This window comes from Hyperolius riggenbachi, unplaced genomic scaffold, assembly GCF_040937935.1.
Source record: "Hyperolius riggenbachi isolate aHypRig1 unplaced genomic scaffold, aHypRig1.pri scaffold_142, whole genome shotgun sequence".
Classification (NCBI taxonomy): domain Eukaryota; kingdom Metazoa; phylum Chordata; class Amphibia; order Anura; family Hyperoliidae; genus Hyperolius; species Hyperolius riggenbachi.
Window position 1 is genome coordinate 74,532 of NW_027152356.1, and position 12,760 is coordinate 87,291.

The following is a 12,760-nucleotide window of genomic DNA, read 5'->3' on the forward strand; positions in this document are numbered from 1 at the left end:
GTGCGGTATTACCTGCAATGAGAAGCCAGACTGGTGGTGAAAAGGTTTAGATCCAGCTAGATCCAGCACTAGATCAATTGAACATTGTATGCAAAATGTCTGGAGCTAACCTGGGCTGTATGAGTCCACATGCATACCGATAGGTTAGAGAACTGATAGTTTCACACTAAACTACCTGTATTGTTTTTGACCCACATAAGACCTGAGTTTAGAAAAATGTATTCACCCATCTACTGTGTTGATTCTTGCCACATGGGGGAATTCTCATAAACATGTTCGCCTAATCAATCCTCTTTTTTTCCCTAGGTGGGTCTTCTCTTTGAATGGCAAAATTCTTCCATGGGCTTCATCAACTACTAGTAAAAATCTTGATATAATTTAGTAAAGAAAGGACCCAAATCTGATATTTGATAGTAGATGCTACGGCCATAATTACCTGAGAGATGTGTATTTGTATTGTCTTTTTTTGTGCACCCTGCAGTGTTTGGCATTTTATTACTGTATTAGCTAAACCTTTTAAGATTTTTTTTTTTATGATTAAAGGACAACTATCAAAGTTAATTAAAATTCTAAATGCCACATGTATTTCAAGTAATTACTAGCAAATAACAATACAAAGGCTTTTTTTTTCATCTTTTCATGTTTTATGTGAAGAAAATATGACATTTACAGAGAAAAGTTTTGACTGTGGACATTACTATGGAGGACTGAGTCCAGAACATCCAGCATACAGAAACAATCTTCACTGGTTGTAATACTGTGACTGGAATATGTTCAGAATGCTAGAAAGTAGAAATGTAGCTTCAAATGTGTGTAAATAATCATTAGCTGCAGCTCTGTCTGGGTGTTCCTCTCTCTCTCTCTCTCTCTCTCTCTCTCTCTCTCCTCTCTCTCTCTCTCTCTCTCTCTCTCTCTCTCTCTCTCTCTCTCTCTCTCTGCCACACAGTCTAAAGTAAACTGTTTAAAGCCACGGCTACTGGGAGGCAGAACCCTGACCACCCCCTGGAAGGTGTCGCTGAGCAGGGTCTGGCGACGCCTTTTGCTGGCACGGGAATCACTGGAGGGAGCAGAGGAGGCCACTGAGGACTGGCTGCCAGAACAGGCCTCAGTGTCGGTGGCAGGAGTTGCAGAGGGAGGAGGAGCAGTGCGTTTCTGACGCACTCCTGCTGGTGCTGCTGGAGGAGGTGGAGGAGGGCGGGTGGCTGCTGCCGACGGCTTCGCAGTGGTGGCGGGTCTGCCACTGCCAGCTTCCTTCAACTTCATGAACTCCTCATGCTCATGAAAGTGTTTCCCTGCCAGATGAGTCACCAGAGAGGTGGTGCCGTACGCAGAGGGGTTCTTCCCTCTGCTGAGCTGCTGGCGGCACTGGTTGCAGGTGGCATACTTGAACTCCACATATGGCAGGGTGAAAAAAATCCAAATTGGGGAGGTGAAGTTGCCCCTTCGGCTCGAAGGTGCTGCTGCCGCTGGTCTCCCTGTGGTGGTTGGGGGGGGGGGGGGGGGGTTCTTGGTGTGGCTGGTGGCACTGGCAGAACTCTCCGCCTCCGGATCAGCATGCTCTGTGGCCTGCATACCACACCCACTTCTGATCCTGTAATATTTACATTGCTGCCATTCTTACACTCTTAATGGCAGATGCCTCAAATCTGGTACAGTCAGTCACTGAGAGACTGGGTTTTAAATTCTGAGAGTGGGGTGGGCTACAAACAGCCAATCAGATTTGTTTAATTTCAATGGAAAAGTGTAACTTAGGGCTGGTTCAGACGGACGCTTGTGGAGCGTTTACCGCAAGCGATCGGAATGCCGCATTAAATGCTCCCATTCAAGTGAAAGGGAACATTTGCACCAAGCTTCAGTGATGCTCATCCGAGCTAGTATATCCGAGATACTCGGATATCCTAGCTCTTTTTTCACTATTCAAGCTCGAATACCGAGCTCGAATAGTATTAGCTATCCGGGCTGTGCTATCCGAGCGCACTCGGATAGCAATCAGCTATCCGGAGATATCCTAGCTATCGGAGCTCGGATAGCGTCACGTCAGACGTCACCTCGAGTCCTCACAAGTGAATCAGAGGGCTCCCAGCCCTCTGACTGCAGCTAATCACAGAGGGGGAGCCTGGCCAAGCCCCCCTCTATAAATAGCGGGCGCCATCTTGCCTCACTCGTCCTTGCTTGTGACTTACTGTACTGAGAGACTGCTCCAGTGCTTTTTGTCTGTGCAAGTGCATTTATTGCTCAAAACACAAAGCGTTTTTACACTCCAACACTTGATATTCACCTGTATTGCTTTGTATTGTAGATAGATTGTATTTTAGGCAGTTTAGTTTGTGTGATTAGGGACTAGGGAGGGAGACTGTCACTGGTGCTGCTGCAGCTGCAGCAGCTAGGCCCTGTGCCTAGGCAAGGCAGCCTGCCCTGCTCTGTGCTCTAGTCTCTAGTTACCTGTGCCCTCACCTGTCCTACTCTACTGTACTACGTCTGTGTTAGATAGATTATTGTACTATTTTGTAGTTAGCAAGGCCCAGCTTTACTGCTATACCTGTCCTGTATCTGCTCTCTGTAATCTAGTCACACCTGTTCTATTGTTTAGCTAGATTCTTCTATTGTTTAGTTAGTACTGTAGTGTACTCTAGTCTGTGTATAGGGACCGTCCGTCACCGCGTTACCTAGGGTCTTTGTGTGCGCAGTGCACGTCTGCGCTGTCCGCACCCTCTAGTTAGTGCTACACCCGTCCTATTGTTTATATTACTTGTATTGTGCATTCACTGAATTGTACTGTACTGTAGTCTGTGTATAGGGACACCGTCAGTCAGCGTCAGCTAGGGTCTTTGTGTGCGCACTGCGCACTCTCTCGTTAGCGCTACACCGATCTCTGCTGTAGAGTACACCTGTCCATCACCTCACACACCCACCACCACCAGTCCCACCCCATTAAAGGACCCCACTTGTCCCACCCGCCTTTACATACATAACTTTTTTTTTCATTTGTATAATATTAAAAATATACAATGTCTGGCACTGGCAGGCGCGGTTTGGGCAGGGGCAGCAAGGGCAGCAAGGGCATCAGCAAGAGAGGAGGTCGTGGCAGCCACGCCACCACCACCACCATGCGCAGTTCTGCGTCTGCACCAGTGGCTATTCCACCATTAGCCACTGGCCGTGGACGCCTTGGCCGCTCAACAGCTGGGAGTCACGCTGCAGAGACAGAGCAGCAGCAGCAGCGTGTGGTGCAGATGTTTTTCCCACCGCCAGGTAGTAGCCATCCTATTGAGGAGAAGGATGCAGACTCTGTGGTGGAACTGATGGTGGATGAGCAGGCCACCATTAGCTCTGGAACCGAGTCCTCCACCCCCGCCACCACTCCTGTTCGCAAGAGCAGCAGCAGCCGCCCAGCACTGCCTTGGGAGGAGGAGGAGGAGTGCAGTTCTCCAGCCCCAGCGGGCAACACCAGCATCCTGTCACTCAGCACCTTCTTATCCCCAAGCACAGCGGGGCTATGGAGTGCTGTTGCGGCAGAATTGGAGGAGGAAGAAATGTTGATGGGTACTTTGGGGGATGATGCTTTGGATAGTCAGACAGTGGTGACTGTCCCTCAGACCATGCATGCAGAAAGGGAGTTTGTGGGGTCATCCCAGCAGGACATGTTTGTGGAGGGGGAGGATGATGATGACAGGGTGAAGGACAGAGACTGGGTGGCAGATCCTGGGGATGTCATCAGCTCTGAGGAGGAGGAGGATGCATCTGCGGGCCTTGCTAGAAGGATCAGCATCGCAAACATAGGCAGGATCAGAAGTGGGCGTGGTATGCAGGCCACAGAGCGTGCTGATCCGGAGGCGGAGAGTTCTGCCAGTGCCACCAGCCACACCAAGAAACACCCCCCCCCCCCAACCACCACAGGGAGACCAGCGGCAGCAGCACCTTCGAGCCGAAGGGGCAACTTCACCTCCCCAATTTGGATTTTTTTCACCCTGCCATATGTGGAGTTCAAGTATGCCACCTGCAACCAGTGCCGCCAGCAGCTCAGCAGAGGGAAGAACCCCTATGGTAGCACCGTGTGTGTGTGTGTGTGTGTGTGTGTGTGTGTGCGTGCGTGCGTGCGTGCGTGCGCGTGCGTGCGTGCATGCGTATAGTTTGTATCGCAATCACTCGAAAACAGCTTGACCAATTTGAACGAAACTTGGTACACAGATCCCTTACTACCTGGTATGATATGTTCTTGGGGTCTCGCGTCCCCCCTGCACACCTGGCCGGAGCTACAAACAGCCAATCAGATTTCACCTATTCATGTCAATGGAAAAAATATAAAAGGCTGCCATTCTCACAGTTATCAAACCAGAGTCCCCACACGTGGCACAGTTGGTCACTTGGTGACCGAGGTTACAAATCCAGAAAAAGTGGGCAGAGCATAAAACAGCCAATCAAATTTCAGCCATTCATTTTTAATGGGAAAATGTATACTGCAGCCATTTTTACACTGTTAATCGCAAGGTTTTCAAACTTGCCACACTTGGTCACTGGGTGACTGGGATGAAGTTTCAGGAAAGTGGGTGGAGCCTACAACAGCCAATCAAAATTCACCTATCGATTTTTAAGGGGAATATTGAAACATTCTTACACTGTTTATGGCAGAGGCTTCAAACCTGCTACAGTCGGTTATTGGGTGACTGGGGTCAACATTCACTAAAGGGGCGATTTCTGATCAAAGAGATCAGATTTCTTTTCTGGACATACTGCCCCCATTCACAATTTTTTGATGCCAGGAACCTGAAAGTTCACATACTTGGTCATTGAGTGACTGTGTGTCAAGGTTACAAAAAGTGGGCAGAGCCAAAAACAAATTTTACTGGTCAAATATAAACTACAGCCATTCTTACACTGTTAATGGCAGGGTTCTCAAACTTTGCACAGTTGGTCACTGGGTGACTGGGATTAATATTCAGGAAAATGGGAGGAGCCTACAACATCCACTCAAAATGCACCTGTTGATTTTCAGGGGGAAAAATTTATATTGCTGCCAAAAACATCAAATCAGATTTGATTAATTTCAATGGTAATATACAAATTATTGATAATAAGGACCCCAAAGCTCATATACTTGGTAATTGAGTGACTATAGGTCAAGGTCAGAAAAAGTGGGTGGCTCCAACAACTAATTTTTTTTACATAGGGAAATATAAACTGCGACCATTCTTACACTATTAATCGCAGGGTTCTCAAACTTGACACAGTTGGCCACTGGGTGACTGGGATTAATAGTTAGAAAGTGGGTGGAGCCTACAACAGCCAATCAAAATTCGCCTTTTTATTTTTCAAGAGGAATGTTTACATTGCTACCATTCTTACACTGTTAAAGGACACCTAAACTGAGAGGGATATGGATGTTTCCTTTTAAACAATACCAGTTGTTTGGCAGCCCTGCTGATTTATTGGGCTGCAGTAGTGGCTGAATCACACCCCTGAAACAAGGATGCAGCTAATCCAGTCTGATTTCAGTCAGAGCACCTGATCTGCGTGCTTGTTCAGGGGCTGTGGCTACAAGTATTGGCGACACAGGTAGTGTTGGGCGAACATCTAGATGTTCGGGTTCGGGCCGAACAGGCCGAACATGGCCGCGATGTTCGGGTGTTCGACCCGAACTCCGAACATAATGGAAGTCAATGGGGACCCGAACTTTTGTGGTTTGTAAAGCCTCCTTACATGCTACATACCCCAAATTTACAGGGTATGTGCACCTTGGGAGTGGGTACAAGAGGAAAAAAAAATTTAGCAAAAAGAGCTTATAGTTTTTGAGAAAATCGATTTTAAAGTTTCAAAGGGAAAACTGTCTTTTAAATGCGGGAAATGTCTGTTTTCTTTGCACAGGTAACATGCTTTTTGTCGGCATGCAGTCATAAATGTAATACATATAAGAGGTTCCAGGAAAAGGGACCGGTAATGCTAACCCAGCAGCAGCACACGTGATGGAACAGGAGGAGGGTGGCGCAGGAGGAGAAGGCCACGCTTTGAGACACAACAACCCAGGCCTTGCATGAGGACAAGAAGCGTGCGGATAGCATGCTTTGTACCACCATGCAGTCATAAATGTAATAAAGATAAGTGGTTCAATAAACAGGGACCACGCGGCAACGCTAACCCAGCAGCAGCACACGTGATGGAACAGGAGGAGGCGCAGGAGGAGAAGGCCACGCTTTGTGAGACACAACAACCCAGGCCTTGCATGAGGACAAAAAGCGTGCGGATAGCATGCTTTGTACCGCCATGTAGTCATAAATGTAATAAAGATAAGAGGTTCAATAAACAGGGACCGGCAACGGTAACCCAGCAGCAGCAGCAGCAGCAGCAGCAGCAGCAGCAGCAGCAGCAGCAGCAGCAGCACACGTGATGGAACAGGAGGAGGCGCAGGAGGAGAAGGCCACGCTTTGTGAGACACAACAACCCAGGCCTTGCATGAGGACAAAAAGCGTGCGGATATAGCAGCAATGCTTTTTGCCGCCATGCAGTCATAAATGTAATACAGATGAGAGGTTCAATAAACAGGGACCGGAAACGCTAAACCATCCCAGATGTTCATCGGTCATGTTACTTGGTTGGGGTCCAGGAGTGTTGCGTAGTCGTTTCCAATCCAGGATTGATTCATTTTAATTTGAGTCAGACGGTCTGCATTTTCTGTGGAGAGGCGGATACGCCGATCTGTGATGATGCCTCCGGCAGCACTGAAACAGCGTTCCGACATAACGCTGGCTGCCGGGCAAGCCAGCACCTCTATTGCGTACATTGCCAGTTCGTGCCAGGTGTCTAGCTTCATGCCCGGTTTCAGGTCCAGCGGTGCCAGCCACAAATCCGTCTGTTCCTTTATTCCCCTCCAAATTTCCTCCCCTGTGTGCTGCTTATCCCCAAGGCAGATCAGCTTCAGCAACGCTTGCTGACGCATGCCAACAGCTGTGCTGCACTGCTTCCACGATCCTACTGCTGCTGGTGCTGGGTTAGCATTTCCGGATGAGGTACAGCTTTGAGATGCGTTGGAGGAGAAGGAGTCAGAGAGGTAGGTGCTGCTGTTGTTATCCAGCTGTTTGCGGCGTGGGCAACACCCGCGCCGTAGCAGGTGAGGAATCGCTGCCAGGCTCCACAAGGTTCACCCAGTGCGCGGTAAGGGAGATGTATCGACCCTGGCCGAACGCACTCGTCCAGGTGTCAGTGGTGAGGTGAACCTTGCAGGCAACGGCATTCTTCAAGCTTCGGGTTATTTAGCTGACCACGTGCTCATGCAACTCAGGCACTGCAGAGCGCGCAAAGTGGTAGCGGCTGGGAACAACGTAACGTGGGATGGCCACTGACATCATGCCCTTGAAGCTGTTTGTCTCCACCACTCGATATGGCAGCATTTCGCAGGCCAGAAGCTTGGCTATGCTGGCTGGCTGTTACTGCCACGGCCCGGGGGTCATTTGCTGGCAATTTCCTCTTGTGCTCAAACATCTCAGAGACAGACAACTCAACCGTAGCGCTGCACACCGAAGGGCTGTTGGTTGTTGTGTTTGATGAACACTGGGAGACCTCAAGAGCACTAGTCCGGAAAGTGACAGTGTCAGCATCGTCTGATGTTTGTGAATGTTGTGAACCACGCAATGGCTGGGCTACTGCTGCTGCTGAGGCGGGTCTGGTGGTGAGTCTGGTGAACCCAAGGGAGGCAGTGTTGCTGGTGGTACCCTGTCCTGCCGCGTTTGCCCACAGAGTGGGATGTTTGGATAGAATGTGGCGGCTCATGCTGGTGGTGGAGAGGTTGTTAATACTTTTCCCCCTGCTCAGGCGGGTCTTGCACACCTTGCAAATCGCCATGGTAACATCCTCAGTGCAGTCTTCAAAGAAAGCCCAGACTTTAACTGGCTGAGGACTCGGACCTCGTGCGTGATGTGCTGGTGCTGCTTAACCCACTGCTGGACGCTTGAGAGGTCATCCAAGTAATTATCTGGTCCTGTTCTTTTGGATCTGTGAGGGTTGTTGTCCTGGACAACATGGGCAGTATTGAGTGGGTTTTCTTGGGTGCTCCCCTGTGGCCTGTACGTGAACCGTCAGGGGAAACACCTCTTCCCTTGCCCCTCCCTCTTTCACCGGATTTCTTCCTCATTTCACTTATCCTTAAAGTACACGCTGACTGGCAGCAGTACAGTGGCAGTACAGAAATGCTATACAGTGGTGGGTGAGCGGTGTACCACTATTGTCAGCAGTGACACAGAGCACAATGCTATACAGTGGCGGGTGAGCGGTGTACTACTGTTCCCAGCAGACACAGAGTGGAAGTAAACACAATGCTATATAGTGTGGCTGAGCCGTGTACACAGAGTGGCATTAAACACAATGCTATATAGTCTGCTATATAGTCACCCCGAACAGGGTGATGTTCTGCAGAACCCGAACAGTGGCAAACACTGTTCGCCCAACACTACTGGGAGGGAACGCAGATTTTAGTACCTAAACACACGATACAACATGTTTTCCGGGGTCGGACTCTGAGGCACATACAGATGGTCCCGATCATCATCCTCATCATACAACTCTTCTCCTGAGTCTGACCCACCCACCACCTCTGCCACCCCAACATCCCCAGACACAGACCCCTCATCGTCCTCAACATTAACTTGGGATGCTGGCCTGAGCCAGACCTCCTCCTCCACATCAGGCCCCATCATCTCCTCAATGGCAGCCCTCATTAATCGCTCTGGCGACGGACTGATGGACACAACGTTCTCCTCCGGGGAGGGCTGCTGCTGACCACTGGCTGCTGGGGTGGATGTTATAGCTTGCGTGGGGCGTTGGCTGTTGCTGTTGTTGGGAGTGCTGCTCACAGCGGAGGTCTCTGGGGAACTCATGTTGAGCTCATATAGTGGTTGACGGTGAGTGGAGTATTACTGATCCCAGCAATATACACACTGACTGGCAGAGTACGCAATGCTATATAGTGTGGCTGAGCGGTGTACACAGAGTGGCAGTAAACACAATGCTATATAGTCTGGCTGAGCGAGCGGTGTACTACTGTTCCCAGCAGAATCAGAGTGGCAGTAAACAATGGTATATAGTCTGGCTGAGCGGTGTACACAGAGTGTCAGTAAACAATGGTATATAGTCTGGCTGAGCGAGCGGTGTACTACTGTTCCCAGCAGAATCAGAGTGGCAGTAAACAATGGTATATAGTCTGGCTGAGCGGTGTACACAGAGTGTCAGTAAACAATGGTATATAGTCTGGCTGAGCGGTGTACACACAATGCTATATAGTCTGCTATATAGTGTCAGTAAACAATGGTATATAGTCTGGCTGAGCGAGCGGTGTACTACTGTTCCCAGCAGAATCAGAGTGGCAGTAAACAATGGTATATAGTCTGGCTGAGCGGTGTACACAGAGTGTCAGTAAACAATGGTATATAGTCTGGCTGAGCGGTGTACACAGAGTGGCAGTAAACACAATGCTATATAGTCTGGCTGAGCGAGCGGTGTACTACTGTTCCCAGCAGAATCAGAGTGGCAGTAAACAATGGTATATAGTCTGGCTGAGCGGTGTACACAGAGTGTCAGTAAACAATGGTATATAGTCTGGCTGAGCGGTGTACACAGAGTGTCAGTAAACAATGGTATATAGTCTGGCTGAGCGGTGTACACAGAGTGGCAGTAAACACAATGCTATATACTCTGGCTGAGCGAGCGGTGTACTACTGTTCCCAGCAGACACAGAACAGTGAACAGAATGCTATATAGTGTGGCTGAGCGAGCGGTGTACCACTATTCCCAGCAGACACAGAACAGTGAACAGAATGCTATATAGTGTGGCTGAGCGGGCGGTGTACCACTATTCCCAGCAGACACAGAACAGTGAACAGAATGCTATATAGTGTGGATGAGCGAGCGGTGTACCACTATTCCCAGCAGACACAGAACAGTAAACAGAATGCTATATAGTGTGGCTGAGCGAGCGGTGTACCACTATTCCCAGCAGACACAGAACAGTGAACAGAATGCTATATAGTGTGGCTGAGCGAGCGGTGTACCACTATTCCCAGCAGACACAGAACAGTGCACAGAATGCTATATAGTGTGGCTGAGCGAGCGGTGTACCACTATTCCCAGCAGACACAGAACAGTAAACAGAATGCTATATAGTGTGGCTGAGCGAGCGGTGTACCACTATTCCCAGCAGACACAGAACAGTAAACAGAATGCTATATAGTGTGGCTGAGCGAGCGGTGTACCACTATTCCAAGCAGACACAGAACAGTGAACAGAATGCTATATAGTGTGGCTGAGCGAGCGGTGTACCACTATTCCCAGCAGACACAGAGTGGCAGTAAACAGAATGCTATATAGTGTGGCTGAGCGAGGTACACAGAGTGGCAGTAAACAGAATGCTATATAGTGTGGCTGAGCAAGCGGTGTACTACTATTCCCAGCAGACACAGAGTGGCAGTAAACAGAATGCTATATAGTGTGGCTGAGCGAGGTACACAGAGTGGCAGTAAACAGAATGCTATATAGTGTGGCTGAGCAAGCGGTGTACTACTGTTCCCAGCAGTGACACAATGACAGGGGGGACCCTGGCTAGCGTGGCTGGAGCGCGAACTACCCTGCCTGCCTACCCAAAGCTAAACCCACAGACAAATGGCGGAGATATGACGTGGTTCGGGTATTTATTTACCCGAACCACGTGACCGTTCGGCCAATCAGAGCGCGTTCGGGTCCGAACCACGTGACCCGTTCGGCCAATCACAGCGCTAGCCGAACGTTCGGGGAACGTTCGGCCATGCGCTCTTAGTTCGGCCATATGGCCGAACGGTTTGGCCGAGCACCGTCAGGTGTTCGGCTGAACTCGAACATCACCCGAACAGGGTGATGTTCTGCAGAACCCGAACAGTGGCGAACACTGTTCGCCCAACACTAGACACAGGATCAGCAGGAGAGTCAGTCAACTGGAATTTATTTAAAAGGATATGTCCTTCTCAGTTTAGGTTCCCTATAATGGCAGAGGCCTCAAACCTGATACAGTCAGTCATTGGGTGACTGGGGTCCAAATTCACTAAAGGGGGTGGAGCTACAAACAGCCAATCAGATTTGTTAGATTGATTTCAGCCATTCTGTTATTGGCAGGGGTCTCAAACTTGACACAGTTGGTCACTGGATGACAGGATTAATATTCAGGAAAGTGGGTGGAGCCTACAAAAGCCAATTCAAATTCACCCATTTATTTTCAAGGGTAATGTTTACATTGCTGCCATTCTTACACTCTTAATGGCAGTGACTGACTGTACCAGATTTGAGGCATCTGCCATTAAGAGTGTAAGAATGGCAGCAATGTAAATATTACCCTTGAAAATAAATGGGTGAATTTGAATTGGCTTTTGTAGGCTCCACCCACTTTCCTGAATATTAATCCTGTCATCCAGTGACCAACTGTGTCAAGTTTGAGACCCCTGCCAATAACAGAATGGCTGAAATCAATCTAACAAATCTGATTGGCTGTTTGTAGCTCCACCCCCTTTAGTGAATTTGGACCCCAGTCACCCAATGACTGACTGTATCAGGTTTGAGGCCTCTGCCATTATAGGGAACCTAAACTGAGAAGGACATATCCTTTTAAAATAATTCCAGTTGACTGACTCTCCTGCTGATCCTGTGTCGCCAATACTTGTAGCCACAGCCCCTGAACAAGCACGCAGATCAGGTGCTCTGACTGAAATCAGACTGGATTAGCTGCATCCTTGTTTCAGGGGTGTGATTCAGCCACTACTGCAGCCCAATAAATCAGCAGGGCTGCCAAGCAACTGGTATTGTTTAAAAGGAAACATCCATATCCCTCTCAGTTTAGGTTCCCTTTAACAGTGTAAGAATGGTAGCAATGTAAACATTCCTCTTGAAAAATAAAAAGGTGAATTTTGATTGGCTGTTGTAGGCTCCACCCACTTTCTAACTATTAATCCCAGTCACCCAGTGGCCAACTGTGTCAAGTTTGAGAACCCTGCGATTAATAGTGTAAGAATGGTCGCAGTTTATATTTCCCTATGTAAAAAAATTAGTTGTTGGAGCCACCCACTTTTTCTGACCTTGACCTATAGTCACTCAATTACCAAGTATATGAGCTTTGGGGTCCTTATTATCAATAATTTGTATATTACCATTGAAATTAATCAAATCTGATTTGATGTTTTTGGCAGCAATATAAATTTTTCCCCCTGAAAATCAACAGGTGCATTTTGAGTGGATGTTGTAGGCTCCTCCCATTTTCCTGAATATTAATCCCAGTCACCCAGTGACCAACTGTGCAAAGTTTGAGAACCCTGCCATTAACAGTGTAAGAGTGGCTGTAGTTTATATTTGACCAGTGAAATTTGTTTTTGGCTCTGCCCACTTTTTGTAACCTTAACACACAGTCACTCAATGACCAAGTATGTGAACTTTCAGGTTCCTGGCATCAAAAATTTGTGAATGGGAGCAGTATATCCAGAAAAGAAATCTGATCTCTTTGATCAGAAATCGCCCCTTTAGCGAATTTTGACCCCAGTCCCAATAACCGACTGTAGCAGGTTTGAAGCCTCTGCCATAAACAGTGTAAGAATGTTTCAATATTCCCCTTGAAAATCGATAGGTTAATTTTGATTGGCTGTTGTAGGCTCCACCCACTTTCCTGAATCTTCATCCCAGTCACCCAGTGACCAAGTGTGGCAAGTTTGAAAACCTTGCGATTAACAGTGTAAAAATGGCTGCAGTATACATTTTCCCATTA

At 48.3% G+C, this 12,760-nt stretch overlaps 1 protein-coding gene across 2 annotated transcripts in view; it reads left to right on the forward strand.

The window, feature by feature from the left end:
* Positions 1 to 574, forward strand: part of LOC137543653 (complement factor H-related protein 2-like) — a 64,226-nt gene extending 63,652 nt beyond the window's left edge. For both annotated transcript variants that reach the window (XM_068264775.1, XM_068264777.1), the window contains one exon: positions 307 to 574. In XM_068264775.1, coding sequence (XP_068120876.1) covers positions 307 to 323 — 17 coding nt within the window. In that variant the 3' untranslated portion in view covers positions 324 to 574. The remainder of the gene's footprint in view (positions 1 to 306) is intronic.
* Positions 575 to 12,760: the final 12,186 nt, after the last annotated feature.